The sequence below is a fragment of the Myxocyprinus asiaticus genome, chromosome 47 (assembly GCF_019703515.2).
Source record: "Myxocyprinus asiaticus isolate MX2 ecotype Aquarium Trade chromosome 47, UBuf_Myxa_2, whole genome shotgun sequence".
NCBI lineage: Eukaryota > Metazoa > Chordata > Actinopteri > Cypriniformes > Catostomidae > Myxocyprinus > Myxocyprinus asiaticus.
The window spans coordinates 27,567,674-27,585,518 of record NC_059390.1 but is presented as its reverse complement, the minus strand read 5'-3'; the positions used below and the strand labels follow the sequence as shown (position 1 = coordinate 27,585,518).

Sequence of the window (17,845 nt, the reverse complement as noted above, 5' to 3'; positions counted from 1 at the left end):
TCGACGAGGGAGGGAGCGACTGTGAGCAGTCATTTTCAGACTATTTGGTTATGCATTAAAAATGCATGGGATGAATTACATTCTATTCCAGGCCTCTGTTGAGGAATTCACACCGGGGTCCAGAATCGAGCACTTAGCAAAACAGAGAATAACTTTACATTTCCAATCCCTGAAACTTATCTTGAGCAGAAAAGACCAGTACAGTGTTCAATAAAATAGGATTTTAATGCATATTTAAATGAATAAAGAATAAAGTGATACTGCTTTAGGATTTTTGGACACATTAATTCCAGAAAACTCCATTCCAAGTCCTTAAAGGTGAACGGTGTCCTTTTGTGCCACTAGTGGCACCATACATAATGGCAAAATAAAAGAGTATACGGCCACTTTCATGAAAAATGAGCAGAACACATTTCTGCATAATTGCTCTTAAAAACAAAACAAAAAAAGGCCTTACCAATGATTTAAAGAAATTTAACAGAGCAAGGTTTATACATTGCTCTGTCGTGTATAATGCAACAATTTATGCATGAACGGTTTTAAAAATTATTTACACAGAAATTATCCAAAGAAAATGTTCTAAATTGCTCTGTATAACGCTACAATATACTGTATGTAACTATGGTTTGATGAACGATTTGCACAGAAATTTGACCAAGCAAGGTTTACACATTGCTCTACGAATAATGCGACAGGATTGTTGCTCAAGAATTGTTCTGGAAATAATTAACACAGAAATTATACAGGCGACGGTTATCGAAATTGCTCTGCATGTATAATGCGACAATATTCGTAAGTTCTGCCTAAAACTTCCACCCTTTCTTGAGCCAGAAGCTGAGATATCGGGCCGACTGTTTTGATAACTCTACAGAGCCACAGCACTTCATATCTTTATACTTATAAACAGGGCTGGGAGAAAGTTCTTTAATACAAAAACACACTCTAAACCTTTGGACTAAAACTTTTCACGCTGTAACTCGTATTAGGAAAACTTTCCATGAGCACTTTCCTTCAGAAGTCAAGTCAATGCACACAACACGACTTGGTAAAGTTTTCCATCAACACACTCTGTCCTTCTCTTCATGAGTTCAAAGACCGCAGTGCTGGATTCACTTCTCTTTGAGCGAGTTCTTTCAGGCGAGCTCACGGCCCTGACAGCAGGGCTTTCATAGCTGCTGGCCAAACATGAGTGAAATCACCCAGTCATTTGTACGAGAGGCAGATAAGAGCGAGAAAGGGTTTTGTCCGAGGTAATGTTAGGCTATGACAGCATAATCACTACAGTGGTATCAGGTCAATGCAACTTTGTGCATTGGAAATGTCACATCTTGAAGTCTTCAGAAGGACAGATGAGCTGGGTTCTCTTCTCTTTGAATAACACCCGCATGTCCTCCTCAGTTTTCATATGTACAAAGGAAGGTTGTCCAAAGGTGTCAAGTAAAGAGCTTGAAGTACAACTTTTCCATTAGATGCTCTTACGTAATAAAGCAGAGGTTTCGGTAAATCAAGGCTCGCTACATCATTCAGTTCTCTCTTGCTTTTGCTGACCCACATCAACCTGTTTCAATGTCATCTATAGCACTTAAATGGCCCTTTTCCACAGACACAATGCTGGAAAAATTGGCTCCCGGCCTTCAAGCTAATTTCTGCATCACTAGTCACCAAACGGAAATGTTAAAATACACACTGTTTTCAAACAGCTTTTCCGAATGCTCCACCCATCATCAGCCATTGATCAAACTAACAGAGAGCCCACCCCTACTCAAGGTATCGGTTGAGTCAATGTTGCTGTGTCAGGCTGGTCAGGACGATCAAACCAACAGCAAAATTGGTAACACTTTATAAAAACAGTATATATGGTATTAAAGGAAACACTGTCAGAGTATTTTAGTATGGTGTTCCATCCATTCCATTGGCGGAAAACTGCATGATTAGGAACAGTCAACAGAAACGAACGTCATTGTTCTAACCACTTCAACTTTAAACCTGCTATTACTTTGATGTTAAAAGTCTTAAGACTCATGAACAAACACAGTGATGTTATGCAGGTTATGTAGTAACATTGTCAGTCACATTGCTGTTTGGCTATCAAGTGGAAACGCAGTGGGAAAGGGGTAAAGCGGCCATCTCAAGCATCACTAAAGCAGCAAAATAATCCTGCCGCCGTTAGCTCCTCTTGCCCTTGCATTTGCTGTTTGTTTTGCTGGCGAATCAATACCAGAAAGCAACTCAGATAACTCAAGGGTACACACAGTCAAAACCTGCCCAAAATGAAACCTTCAACAATGAAAATGAGCCATCAAATGAGGTTAAACTTCCTCTAAATCATTTGAATGTATATGCCACGCTTTCTTTGCACAATACCGGCCTCTCTTTACTGACCGGAGAGAACAAGGCGATCAATATTGTACGTTAAGCAATATCCTAGTGTTATTGACTTGTGCCTGGCCTAACAAGTGAGTGTGTTTTTGTGGCGCCCTCCATACTAACATACACATTCACAATCATGACAATCAATGACGGGGTCATGTTGTCAGAAAGAAGCAAGTAACACACTTCAAGCGAGTAACAAATAAGCAAACAAACCAAGTGAACTGCCTATCAGTAATGGTTACTATCTGTTTCAAATCCAAATCAGTCAAGTAGAAAAAAGGATAGAGGACAGCCAGACATTTTTTTCTGTACTGAAAAGAAAAAGCGAAAATAAAAACGTGAACGATAGTTTTGATGCCAAAACCCCCAAACATGACTATCCTCATGTGAGGGTCTCTCTTCCTAAAATACAAAGGCAGCTATATTTAGTATTCTCATAAATAAAGATCCTTTTATATTGTGTGAGAAAAATAGTATGTGTGATGTTAAGACAAACATCTTGTTTGCAAATTTAAAATAATTGTCTTTTATATTGTCATTGCAGTAGAGCCAAAACAAATGATTACAATATTATGTGGAAAACATAACTTTGTATTAAGTTTACAACTTATTTTTTTTCTACCTAATATGAGTGTAAACCTGAAGAGCAACATTTTCAATTAAACTGAAATCCATTTGAATAGCTATTTTCACAATAAATGTTGTTTCAAAGCAGCTTTATAGAGAACACTGCCATACAATAACTTCCTTGAATGAAAGGCTAAATTTATATATGCACACACACACACACACACACACACAGAGTACATTATTAGGAACACTATGGTCCTAATAAAGTGCCTGACATGGTCTTCTACTGTTGTAGCCCATCCGCCTCAAGGTTCAACATGTTGTGCATTCTGAGATGATATTCTGCTCACTACAATTGTACAGAGTGGTTATCCGAGTTACCGTAGCCTTTCTGTTAGCTCGAACCAGTCTGGCCATTCTCCGTTGAACTCTCTCATCAACGTGGTGTTTCCGTCCGCAGAACTGCTGCTCACTGGATGTTTTTTTGTTTTTGGCAACATTCTGAGTAAACTCTAGAGACTGTTGTGTGTGAAAATCCCAGGAGATCAGCAGTTACAGAAATACTCAAACCAGCCCATCTGGCACCAACAATCATGCCATGGTCCAAATCACTGAGATCACATTTTTTCCCCATTCTGATGGTTGATGTGAATATTAACTGAAGCTCCTGACCCGTATCTGCGTGCTTTTATGCACTAGCACTGCTGCCACACGATTGGCTAATTAGATTATCGCATGAATAAGTAGGTGTACAGCTGTTCCTTATAAAGTGCTCAGTGAGTGTGTATTCCTATGATATGGATATGTGTCTAAACAGTAAAATACACTTACAAATTATATGAAAATGCCCATCTTGTTGAGGTATTCCTGAAAACATTTATGTCTAAAGTGAACGTTAACAGTGGGACAAAAAAGCGGATTTGAATGGATGAATGAACGTTACATTTGTATAGTGCTTTTCTGTCACTACACTTAAAGTGCTTCACATAGTGAACAGGGACTCTCCTCAACCACCACAAGTGTGCATCATCCACCTGTATGATGCCACGGCAGCCATAGTGCACAGTACACTCCAAACCCACCAGCTGTTCAGCAATCTTGAGCAAATTGCAATCTTTTTTTCCCATTAGGATAGGTTGTTGAAGTTAGCTTATTTTGAAACTGTAACATGGGTGATATTTAAATATAAATTTCACATATGTGTGATAGTCATTATTTTTAAACTTTAAATGTTAACTAATCAATGACTAATTTTTATGTGTTTGAGAACTTGACTACAAAATGACTAACTGCACAACACTAAAATTGGCATTTTTCAAACAGTGGGTGTCTGCTGCTGACAAAAAATTGAGAGCTTCTTGAGTCAAAGCAATTCTTATAATGGCAAATAACAATAACCATGGAGGAAAAAAATAAAAAAATCAGAATTCTTTGCAAGTAAGAATTAAGCATAATTTCAGACTATTTTGAGCTGAGTGCACGGAAACGTGGCGACCGCTGCAATTACTGAGAAATCACAGCCCTTTGCTTCTGTACCGAGCACACCATCAAGAACTGACTGCAAGACTTATGTAAGTGTTGGGTTAGATGTCAGCAGCACTTTTGAGGTTCCTCGCTGTGCTAAACCTTCTTCCACTTCCATTGTCTCTGCCTTTACATGGCTGTGTTAAAACTCTACACCTATAAAAACTTTAATGCAGAAGCAATTGCCTTTTGAAATGACACATGATATAAGAGTATTTAAGAGGGTGGATGTATGGAAATTATCTTTAATACTTTGAAAGATTGTCTTTCTGCAAAAGTAATTATGAAATTCCATTATAACCTTTTTTTTGTGTCTTATGTTAGACCAGTTACATTGTCCTGATGTTATTTCATGACAATTTGAGTGAGCAGATGTGTAGAATATACTTGTTGTGATGCGTTGCTTTTGCATTTTCAAGAAACCAGCATTTATACTTTAGAACTGACGAAATGTAATTAGATCACCACATAGTTTAGTTCCAATTTTCATCCGGAAATGTTCTAATATTCAAAATGAATGATGATCTACTGACAAACAGTGGCTATGTCTTAATAATGCCTACTTCATTTTTATGAAGTATGATATCTGGAACATTTTCCTGGAACGAGTTATTAGACTGGTGAGTAATTTGGGCCGAGTAATCACTTACATGGAAGCTTAGTGGATGTCCTAAGAGATGAAAGTTTAACACTTTTAAGGAATAAATGACGACAGAATTTTCATACAGCAAAGGTTCTTTAAGTTATTGACAGTAATAATGGGAGTTCTTGAGGGTCTCTTTTACCTGGTAAGTGTCCCACAGGCGAATTGTACAGCGCAGAGGCAATTCTCTCATCAGCAGGTTGTTCATCCAGCGGAAGGCAAACTGCAAATACTCCACCTCATACTGCTGCATGTGCCGATGAACCGTCTCTGTTTAATAAAACACAGACAGTACAATAAATCAACATTCTGATGCTCTATCACAAATCATCATTGGGTGGGTCTTCAACTATGGGCATTTTCCCATGAGTCTTTTTTTTATTTATTTTTTTTATGACTAAGTTTAGTCATGAAACTTCATGGTGCAAGCTGATAGGTTCTTTGAACATATAATTTGTTAGCCAATAAACTAGCTTACTCCCTCTTTGTCTAAGATTTAAATTGACTCCATTGTTTGTAAGTAAGCCAGTTTCACTGCAGCGCACTACAAGAGTTTACCGACTGAAACCCTCCTCCACCTTGGCACCACATGTCTAGAGCTGCATCATTGGGATTGTATGCATGTGTAACTGTGCAGCAGCAGCAGCGTAAGCAGATCTAGTTCACCAATACCAAACATTATAACTTGTCAAAAATCCATTATTGTCCCAGACCTTCAATCTAAAACTATTTGAAATTCCATCATAAAAATATTAATATTTTTACTATTACTCATTATAATAATCAATAATAATAATAAAAAACGTAAGACATTTCAATGTTTTTGTGTGAAAATTAATGTAGTTTACAGTTGAAAATTACGAATGACCCTCACTTATGCCGCCATTTCCACCATGACCAACAATTAAGCCCATAACAAATTTTTATCAAAATTAAGTCTACTTTGTGTCAAAAGTTTTCAATCAAGCTGTAATTTTGTCACATTTTACAAAAATATTTAATTGTATTTAGGATACATAAAATGCTTGCCATAAAATTAATCTTAGCAAGGCAAAGGATTCGGCCATTTAATTCTAAAAATGTTTAAAAGGTTATTTCCATCACAGAATGTTATCAGACACAATACAAGATTTGAATGTGATAGAAATTACATTTACAATTACAATTACATCAGACTTTTCAGACTTAAGAGAAATTACATTTCAGAGAGTTGGTCACACAAAGCTATTTATCCTAGGCCCTCAGAGGTCTCGGAATAGACTATTTTCATATGCTTTTATGATGCTTTTTTATCCCTTTAGATTTAGACAACTCTTGGATTACATCAACCTTTATTGTATGGAAAAAAGCAGCATGGTCATTCTTTAAAACTTCTCCTTTTGTGTTCCACAGAAAAAAAAGAAAGTAATATAGGTTTGGAATGACTTGAGGGTGAGTATAAGATTACATTTTTTTTTTTTTTTATTATTATTATTTAAAGTCCACAGGGCAGAAATTTCCCATAGTTGACGAAACACTCCATTACAGGCCTTTCAATAAAATTGGAACCAAACAACAAACGTCAGATGTTCCATAGATGCGACAGAATAACAGCCATTATTCTGTCTCTCTATCACACATATACAGCAGACATAGTTCAGCGATGACAGCCTGCCGGGTGTAAGACATAACACCCTAATAAAGCCATAAAGCATGTCTCTGTCCACGCCATCATGTGCTCATGCTGTCATGTAAGCATGAGGTAATTACGCAGCTGTCAGCGCGACGTCTGAGCACATTATGTTTGAGAGGAAACAGCAGCTTTATTTATGGAGCATCTCTTTAATCAGCTCGGACGCGCTACTGATGGGCAGAGCGTGTGACACACATGGCTGCATGTCCCTGCAGAAATACATGCGTCTTCATTCGCCTGCTGACAAAGATGACATTCTTTAACCTTAACATGCAAAATGGCATTTAGTTGTGGGTTTTGGTTTTTGGATATAGATGTAATAAATAAAATATTCACGATATGTTCACGCTAATTCTTGCTGGCATTTAAAAAAAAAGCAACAATGTGAATGTCGAATTTAGTTTAATGTGTTTTATGCATTAGATCTTTATTTGATCATCTAATTCCTAAAGGCCACATCATTTGACTAGTTAAGCAATCCTTTATCTTGTGATTTGTAACTAGTGCAAGCTGATAGGTTCTTTGAACATTTTCAATTTGTCAACCAATCAAGCCAGTTTCACTGCAGCGCGCTACAAGAGTTTTCTCTCTGAAACCCTCCTCCACCTCAGCAACACATGTCTAGAGTTGCGTCACTGGGATTGTATGTATGCATAATTACAGCAGCAGCGTAAGCAGATCTAGTTCGCCAATAACACACATTATAACTTGTCATATCCATTATAAAACATAAAAATAATATTCAGAGTTGTCATGACTGAACTAACGTCAGTTAACTTTTTAAAATGCCCTTATTTATTGATTTTACTTCTCAACAGACTTTCAGGCATAGATGTTATTGTTTTAGCCTTGTCCCAGACCTTCAATCTAAAACTAAATTAAATTCCATTATACAAATATGAATATTTTAATATTAATTCATATTAATACTTTATTTGATCATCTAGTTTCCAAAAGGCCACATCATGACTAGTTTTGAAATCCATTTTTTATTGTGACTCGTGATTTGATTCATTTCCAGAAATCAGTTCAAAATTTCCATTTCAATGAACTGATTAATAACTCTGACTCAACAATGATTATTTATTTGTTTATTTATTTATTTATTTTCATTCTAAGATTTTCACTGCAGTTCCATTGGGCTTTTTTCCTCAAATGTTTTAATGAAAAATATATTGGTAACTATATTATTATTACTATGTACTGTATTGTTTTATTTTTCCATAAAATCAGAAGTGATTAACCATTTTTCTCGTTAACTTGTTAAAACAAACAAACATAACAAAATATACATTAGATTTGACTTCTTGCAGCAAACATTTTGAATTTACTTCGCAATGAGTTTTAAAATACTTAAGCATTTCAGAGCAAATACTGTACACACAGTACTGTGCAAAAGTTTTAGGCACTTTCAAAGTGAGGATTTCTTAAAAAAATAATGCCATAAATAGTTTTCATTTATCACTTAATGTCATACAAAGTCCAGTAAACAGAAAAAGAGCTAAATCAATATTCGGTGTGACCACCTTTGCCTTCAAAACAGCCCCAATTCTCCTAGGTACACCTGGACACAGTTTTCTTGGTAGTTGGCAGATAGGATGTTTCAAGCTTCTTGGAGAATTCGTCACAGTTCTATTATTTATTTCGACTGTCTCAATTGCTTCTGTCTCTTTATGTAATTTCAGACTGACAGGATGTTCAGTGGGGGGCATTTTGGGGGCCATGCCATCTGTTGCAGGGCTCCCTGTTCTTCTATTCTATTCTATTTGCAAAAGGAATGTTTGGGAGTATAAAATGTATTTCCTATTGACACACTAAAGCTGAAGATATAAATAACCATCTTAAGACAAATGATTTTGTGAAACATCTTATGTGCCTAAGACTTTTGCACAGTACTGTACATATCATCAAGATATATCATATTTTATCAAAAGGGACAAAATAATCCAAATTTTACCCATGTTGCCAAGACCTATAATCCATTTCTTAGCTCAATTGCCCAACCAGATGCAAGTACACGAAAACACACATGTTGACGATCAGCTTTGTCAAAACTCATGCCTGTCTTGACAGTGTCATTCTCACATCGAACTCTTCTGAATAAACAACTTATCCTTATTAACGCTGAATACATTTCAATGGCAAGACACACAGGTGACAGACTGACAAAAGAAACACACCCATTTCACTTAATGGTGTAAATCAAAAACGTTCTACTTTTAACCTGATTAAAGGTTTTTATGATTATGAAGATTATGAGAAAAAAAACTTTTAAATACTAATATAAATACTATATAATATTATAAATATAATTATGCATATTTGTTTACTCAACAACCATAATGTTGCTCAGCAACAATAACATATGTAAAAAAATCACTACTCAAATGTACGTTAATAACATTTTTAGATTTACTTAATACGCATTCATGTGTACAACACAAAATATCAATTATAAGGTGAACTAAGAGTGATACATGAAGTTCATGAATGATTTTATTGAACATTTAGTGTATTGAACTTCACACAACATAAAATTAAGGTGTGGGGAACAACCCACAAGCCCTTGCACTTAAATACAGTAATTTTAGCATGTTTGTTTTGTCAACAGGAACTCATTTAATTGGTTGTTATTAAGAATTCATTGAGATTTGAGCTCTTTTTAGTATTACTGATGTTGTTTTACTGTAAATAGCTGTTTTGTGTAAAGTCACCATTAGGGTGATTAGTGTTCCCTTTGCTGAAGTTGGATTCTGGTCAATCCATATCATTTTTCTTTGCTGAAGTGCAGCTACATCTGCACTTCTTTGGGGAATCAAGTTTAATGAGTTACCTTGGTCATTATTTTCTTTTGAGCTAATTAAATGAAGTAGAAACAATAATATAAATGTTCATTTTAAACAACAGGCTATTAGTTGTTAAATCTTATTCGTGACAAACCTTTTTAAGTAAATAAAGTTAAATGAACTGATACATTTATATATCTAACAAATGTTTCTAGTTTTGCTGTCATAAAATTACCTTAAATTGAATTTACTTATAAAAACCAAATGTCATGCATAAATGCTACATACTGTATATATTTAAGTATCATTTTTTTTTGTCAGTGTTTTACATTACTCTAAAAATAAAAAGCTAAAATCTGTCTGAGTAAGCCTTTAGGATGGTCTATAAGCAGAATGCATCTGGTCGCGTTCTATTTCCACCTTCAACGCAGCACAACAGACACAGGGTGTAACCGGGGAGAGGGAGGGGGGCGACAGGGAGGGGTCAGAGGTCACAGAAAGACAAGTGAGCTGTTTGCCACGATTCTGCTGAGCAGCGGACTTCTGCTCGACTTCTGCCCCCGCCCATCTATCCCATAATTACATCTGCACTAACCCTTCATCTCGCCCTCGCTGCATTTCCAGCCCAAACCCGCCCAGGCACCTACAGAGACCTTCTGCGACTAGAAGCCATTCGTTTATAAGAGAACTTTTCATGAGTCAAATGTGTGCGCCATATATACTGAGGTTATATTTCTGTATTGGGTACATGACGAGTGTTCATTTTGGCCTCTGACGATGAGTGACTCAAGCAAATGACCACTCAAATCATCCAGAGCACTGTTTTTCATGCATTCGAGGTTTTGTTCTCTGAATATGTGCGTGCGTAGCTCTGTGCATGGATTGTTTACTCACTGTTTTAATGTGAATGTACAATGATAGCTGAATTTAAGTGCAGATCCACATGTGACAGTTGACAGTGGCCCCTGTCACTGCCACTTTCTCAGGATTGTACAGATGACATTTATCATCCTAAAAAAAAAAAAAAAAAGAAAAAAGAAAAAGTACTTCCTGTGCTTTTTGAAAAGCCACAAGACAAGAGCCCCCCCGAGTCCAACAGGATCAACATTTAGAGGCGGATTCATGTAAAATTAATCTGACATTATTTCACAGCTGCATCTATACTCAGTAGGTTGATTCATGCAAAGCGAATGGAAAACAGGCAACCACACTGCACTTATTTATCAATGATCAAGGTAGCACATAAATATATGCATACAGTGTTCCAAAAGCAGTTTTTTGTATCATGATCCATACTTTACATATAAGCTAAATTCAGACTGGAGTTGACTGTGAGCCGATCTGTTTTTGGATGACAATGTGATGAGCAAAAATAACACTGAATCTGACTAATTCAACTACGATCTGGGGCACTTTTATATGGAAATAAATTGGATAAGTATCAGATTTTTGCAAATGTGACTTTAGTGTGAACGATCAGGTTGAATTTTGATTTCTAAATCAATCTAACTTGACACGCCATAATTGCGCACTTGATATATTTTGATATATCTAATCTATTAAAATTAAAAATGTTTTCCCCATGTTTTGTCTCTCCATTCTCATAAAAGAGCACACCCATTTTTTCAGCCGTTGTAGTTCCAGAAGCATTTTCATATTCATTTTTTTCCATTGGGAGTTCCAAGCCATGAATCAAACCAACCAGCTCTGAAGTAAATCACAACATTACAAACTTTGATTTAAAAAATAAGATAAAGTGTTTGAAAATAGGATAAAAAGACAAAGGTACAAGACTGTGTCCTTACCGTCTTTCAAGAGGGAATGAACTACAATCCCATAAGACACTGTGAATGACATAACTCAATAGAGCGCAAGAGTCTGGTTCCGGAAGTAAAAATCCCAAGCGTTTTATTCCATAAACTAATAATTATTACTTTTAACTTATAAACCTTTAAACACAGACCTACTTTGAGCTTCGAGGTTGTTCATTGATGGTATATGCTTCTGCTGAAGCTACTAGTCCACGTTATTTCAACTTCATAGTGTTATATATTTCCATCGATTTATGTGCATCATTCGCAATGCCTCATGGGATTGTAGTTCGTGCCATCGTGAAAGACAGTAAGTACAGTCTTGACCCTTTGTCTTTTTGTCCGATTTTCAAATACTTTTTTTTTTTGCTTCAAATCAAAGTTTGTGATGCTGTGATTCACTTGGAGCTGGTTGGTTTGGTTCATGGTGCACAACTCTTTTATGAAGGATTTTATGAAAAGTCTTTGGAGAAATGAATGGGGAAAAATACTTCCAGAACCCAGGCGGCTGAAAAAGAGGGCAGGCACTGTTGCTCTCTATTAAGAAAAAGTAAAAATATTAAACTACTGATTTGAAGTTGATGATTATAACATTAGAAATAATATAGTTACATGTTTAATGTGAAATATTTAGATATCTACAAATATATAAGTATACTGAGAGTGTTGGGAGACCTCATTGAAGAGGAGGTTGCTGCAGAGCCTAGCTCTTCTGGCACACTTTGTTGGACACGATTATCTTATTGATAAATATTTCTCTTCACACTTTTTCATAATGAATTTAAAATAACGCAAACTGATGACTTTAATAGAAGCATTTACCACAGATTAACAACCTCTGAGGTTAACAAGTTCTTGTTAAAAGTCAATTCAACTAAAAAAAATGAATCGTTCTTAAACTTCTAGAACCAGACTGTTCTAATAAGGAGCCAATGAAATTAAAATGAGAGTTTTAATTTGTCTATTAGCAGTGAGGCCATCTATATATTCTAGTGTCATACAAGCTGACCAAATTAAATGCATAAATTAATTAATTGCCAAAAATGATTGATGACTCATCTTGCACTCAGAGGATTAACCAAATTATTGCCCAAGAAATTACGCTCTAGAATAAGAATGTCCCTCCCCCTGATAGCACCTGTCACCATACAGCAACAGCAAGTAGCAAATCATGGTTTACGGCTGTGATGCAACTAAAGATTATTGCTTTTTTTAATCATTCAATATGTCACTCCAAAATGTCCTGTTTCAACAAAAAAATATGTCAGCACAGCAAAGAAAACAACACACATCAAGCATTTCCTTGAGGTCGTCAATATACACACAATTTGACACAATTTAAAAACAAAATTGTGGCACGACCAAAAATTATATCAAGGTATGAATAATTTTATTTGACAGTAATGGTATATTTCACAATAAAAGTTGCTGTACTGTATATAAGTCACTGTATTTCACTTCACACCAAAGTGTTTTTCACACACGTTTTGCCTCACAAATTATATCTTTGAGAGTACAAAGCTCCAATAAATATTTTAAAACTGCCCAACTTTATGAAAAGATATTGAATGTCTCAAAACATATTTTGATTAATGATTACTTTATCATTTCCGAGTATCCAGAGACAATTGTGCAAATCATTTGCTATACCTGAATCATTAAAATATCTTAAGTTTTTAGCTTATTCAAACTTCAGACAACAATGACAGTCGGACTGATTTAAAAAAAAAAAAGAATTCAACGATCGGAGTCCGCTTATACTGCGGCTACCATATGTAGTATGTGGAAAACACGGAATCATATAAATGGTATTAGCGAAAAACGCAGAATGTTATGGAATATGACCTATCTGGATGAAAATGAATGTTTGAATGTACAATTAATCTAATTAAAATTGTGATATATCCTGGTGTGACAATTAAACTAAAAAGTCTCTGATTTAACTGAATAAATAAATAATCTTCAAGTGATGTGCCCTTCAAAATGAATGTGTGAGACGGCCGCTCATACACTGAAAACACCTCATCATGATTATCACGTGCAGTCTCGTGTGTGTGAAATGACAGAGACAGAGAGCACTCTGAGGTGTGCAGCATACATATTTATTTAATTAAATCACAGCTTTATGGGGATTAATAATCACACTAGGCCATGGAGGAAACTGCTTCTCTGCAGGTGAGAAACTACCATCAAAAACACACAGAAACGCAAAAATGGACGCATGTGTTTTTACTTAAATATTACACTTATTGAGCACATAAAATGTCCTGGAAATTTGTGCCTTGAAAAGAGTGGGACCCTGCATACAGTACCATCTAGCACAACTGAAACAAATTACCAATTTCAAAGGAGAAAGAATTTATGCTTGAATAATCTGCCTAGAGAAATCTAAGGCATCAAGATGTCCATGGGGACAAAATGAAATCAAAGAGCTTTGTTTCATACCAGTTTGAGCTATTCTGCAGGGGTCAGAAAGCTAAAACTGATGTTAAAAACAGCATTGGTAAAAAAAAAAAAAAATACAACAAAGTAAAGTAACATTTAAAAGTCACCAGTCTTTTTTTCTTCATTTGATTTGGTGTCTCGTGTTCCGCACTGAAATGTTAATGTGTGCGTTCTAACCTTATATGATTTGTGTGCAAAACCTCACACTGTGTCCTAATTTACATAAATAAATTCACCTTGAGCAATTTGCATGCTGATGAACCTCAATGCATTCATACAAAACAGACGAGATAAGAGGACACACTGTTCACGTTCTGGGGCGTTTCTGACAAACAGAATTGTTTTAGCGTTAAACAACTCTTATGGACTATCGCCTAATACAACTGCTAATTACTACAAGCTCTCCAACGAACTGAAAGCGTACAGTGACAATGCAGTGTTTGGGTTCCTAATGAGAGTGGAGTACGAGCAAGAGAGAAAGCAAGAGAGAGAGAGCCTGGAAGAGAGATTTGATCCACACCTTCAACAGTCAAAGGTGACGCAAGTCATTTGGCGAGTCATCGGAACTAAAAATAACCATATAACTTACGTATATAAACATAACATGTTGGAGTCCATATCTTACTTTGGTGAGAGGACAATAGTGCTCAACAGTCTGGTCCTCAAACTAACAATACTTTTTCCTTAGGCAAATTGATACTTAACGAGAACTTTTTAACCATTAAAAACAGACTCTGTTATTCGATGTTATTTGCTTCTGTTGAATCCATCAGTCCATGTTTTTTCAACGTCATTTTACAGAAAATCAAGGAAAAGGAATCTCAACAAAGTGCACCAAAAGAGCTCTGCAGATATCGCGCACTCCCATGATGCACTGTGAATGGCGCAATTGAGTCGAACTCCCTACACTCTTAAACTACTTATGTACTTGTATATACAGTATCTAAATATTTTGCATGTACTGTTTCTATACTAGAATCAACTTTAAATCAATAGTAATAATAATAATAATACAAAAATAAAAAAATCTCATAGACTTGCATTAAAATGGGGGACCCAAGCCATATATAGGTATCAGAATGTCATTGAAACATCATTGGGAAATCATGGAAATGTGTTCAGGCTAACTGCAACATCATAAGCATCATTGGCGATTAAATAAATGGAAATGGAAAGTACACATGCAATCACACTCACATTTTCTTCATAAAATTTACAAATCTATTTAACCGTTGTGTTGGTACTTTGGTGGTAACATCCCATAATAAGTTAGTAATAAGGTAGTAACAGCCCATAATAACCAGTTAAAAGAAACAAATGTGATCGAATGAAGCCATTAAATACATCTACAAGGAACAATAGTCGAGATTAGGCCCAAACAGACGTAAAACGTTAAGCATCTGGCTAACAGACTGTGTAAAATTTGTTCATATGGATCAGTTGTCGTTACTGATTGGACTGCAGTTGTCTATACCAAAATTTCATTAGTCAATACCAGTGAAATATCACAGTTATCTATACCAATTTCGATACTACAGCAAAAATATACTAATATGGTAATGTGCTATTGAACACACTTCTTTAAAGTTACATTTCAATGTAAATAACAAGTTAAAAAAAATGCATGATTCCTTCAAGTGTTTCTCAATTGAAATCGTTTTTATTTTTTCCACAATTTTATTTTATTTTTCTTCTCTCAGAATTCCATGTTTTAAAGTTTAATTTAATTTCATCATCAAAATGGGGTCTATTCAAATGAATTATTTTAACAAGTGAAAATTGAACAATTACTTTTAAACATACAGTTGCATTTTTTTTAACCAACTTTTATTCAGTAGAACAGCACTCTTGCTTGGGATATACTGCTTAATTTTTATCATTATTATTATTTATCAATAATTATTTATTATTATTAATATTAATACAGTGTATAGTACATTTTACTATACAGTTGTAATGTATTTCTGCTGCAGTTTCTTCAATTTCAGGCATCTAGCTTTTATTGTGATGTGAGCTTTTATTTTGACATGTGCATTTGATGGAAACTTCACTTGTCCGGATCAACAGCAGAGATCTGTAAACATTTCGCTACATGGTCCAGTGTGATCGGTAGAGCGCAAATACTGTGATTTAATTATAAAAATATATAGCCTACATGTGCTGCGCGCTTCACAGTGGGTTAGTGCTCTGCTTTGTCATCTCATACAATGCTCATGATTCTCAATGTCTGTGGAGTTTCCAGTGTATGAGCGGTCGGCTTCACACATTCATTTAAAGCACGCAGCTCATGCAGACTAAGATTGCAGCCTTTTGTGATTTAATAATCAAACTAGGACATATCACAATTTTAATTTGATTAATTGTGCATTTCAGTGTAAATGAAGAAACACAGTACACACTGAAATAAGTGTGTGAGCATTTGGAAGCAGTCGTGTGTCAGTCAGACGGCATGCAAATATCAAATTGAGACGGTGCTCGGTACCACCGGTACTGCAGAAACACTTGTTTCGTGACATCTTTTTTTAATTAGGTATCGACTTCCGGTACTATTCGCCACTGCCGTTTCATTGATCAACAGACATGTCTGGGATTGATTAAAATAAACGGTAAAAAAACTGAATGCTGCAATCATCAGTTTCCACCATTAGGTAATCGTGACAGGAATAGTCATAATCTTTATTAATTTCTCGATTAATTGTGCAGCCCAAGTAAAGATATTAGAGATATTAACTTATTATCCCTTCTTTTCTTTCCAAACCCTCTCTTTCTTTCTGTATAAGGTGACTTTCTGCATACCTTCCACTCTCGTTCATCTAGCAGTCTGCTCTGTGTATTAATTTTAATAGTGAGCACACTCTTATTTCCATGTCAGTTTCAAGGCATTGAAAAATGAAGGTGCTACTGGAAAACAATGAATCTTTAGCTGATCAGGAGAGCAGAACATGGTAATTGATTACAGAACTCTTGCATGGGCAACGTCAGCACCTTCTTAGTCTTGCAGTCAGTCTTGCGTATTGGCATAAAGTCTGGCATATTTTCCAGCTTATTCTGGCCAAGAACCGCCTACTTTAGACAGGAAGAAATCATTGGACTGACATGTAAAGCAACCAACCGCAACTATTCTTAAAATGACTAGACCATAAATCTGTTGGAGGCCGACATACAAAGTGGCAGCACAATCAAATGCTGCTATACATCTCATTTTGGGTTTCACAAGAGGAGGCTGGCAATGACATAAGGGTTTTGTGACAAAATTCGAATACTTGGGTAAATTATTCATTTAAAATGAATCATAAAATTATTAAATAATAATACAAGAATAACAATAAAAACATTTCTTAAAAACCTCTAGCCATATCTTGACAATCATTATGAAGTTTTCTCCGAGCTCTGTGTGAGCTGTGGGCGAATGTTTAAAGAACGTTAAGTCGAGGTGTTTCACCACAACTTGTAATTATGAGGACAGGAAGTGGAAATGGCCATATCGTGAAGGTGTGAAAACCCTATAAAAGCACCAACGGCTCTTTTGAAAAGCAGATAATTAAAGGCTAGGATTGCTCTGCGCTGAGGAAATTGGCAGGCCGCTTAGGGCTTGATGGTGACGGAAAAGAGAAAGAAATCAATGTAGCCGTTTGAAAGCCTGATCTGGCACAATGACTTCACAAACCCAGTGATTTGATTTTATTTTTTTCACTCAGAGCAAGAAAAAGTGAAGAAAGTAAGGAAGAAAGCGAGACTAAGGCCGCATTCACAATGTCAACCAATTTAGATCTTTTTGGTTCTTTTACATGCACACCAATATGCTGATTAAAAAATAAAAAAATAAAAATCAGCTTAAAGTCAGCTTATTCAAAGAATCTGACAATTCAAGAAAATCAAGTTTACATGAGATTAGAAATCATCAGGCATGTGCACAACACATGCATTAAACAACTGATAAGCCAGTAAGAATGCTGGTAATGATGTTTACGTGCAATGCAAAATCAGATTAGTAGGCAAAAACCTTTGTGTGCCAATCATT

The 17,845-nt window shown here is 35.7% G+C and overlaps 1 protein-coding gene across 6 annotated transcripts in view; it reads right to left on the bottom strand.

The window, feature by feature from the left end:
- Positions 1-17,845, bottom strand: part of tbc1d22a (TBC1 domain family, member 22a) — a 222,600-nt gene that overhangs the window by 70,135 nt on the left and 134,620 nt on the right. For all 6 annotated transcript variants that reach the window (XM_051691574.1, XM_051691575.1, XM_051691577.1 and 3 more), the window contains one exon: positions 5,253-5,380. In XM_051691574.1, coding sequence (XP_051547534.1) covers positions 5,253-5,380 — 128 coding nt within the window. The remainder of the gene's footprint in view (positions 1-5,252; positions 5,381-17,845) is intronic.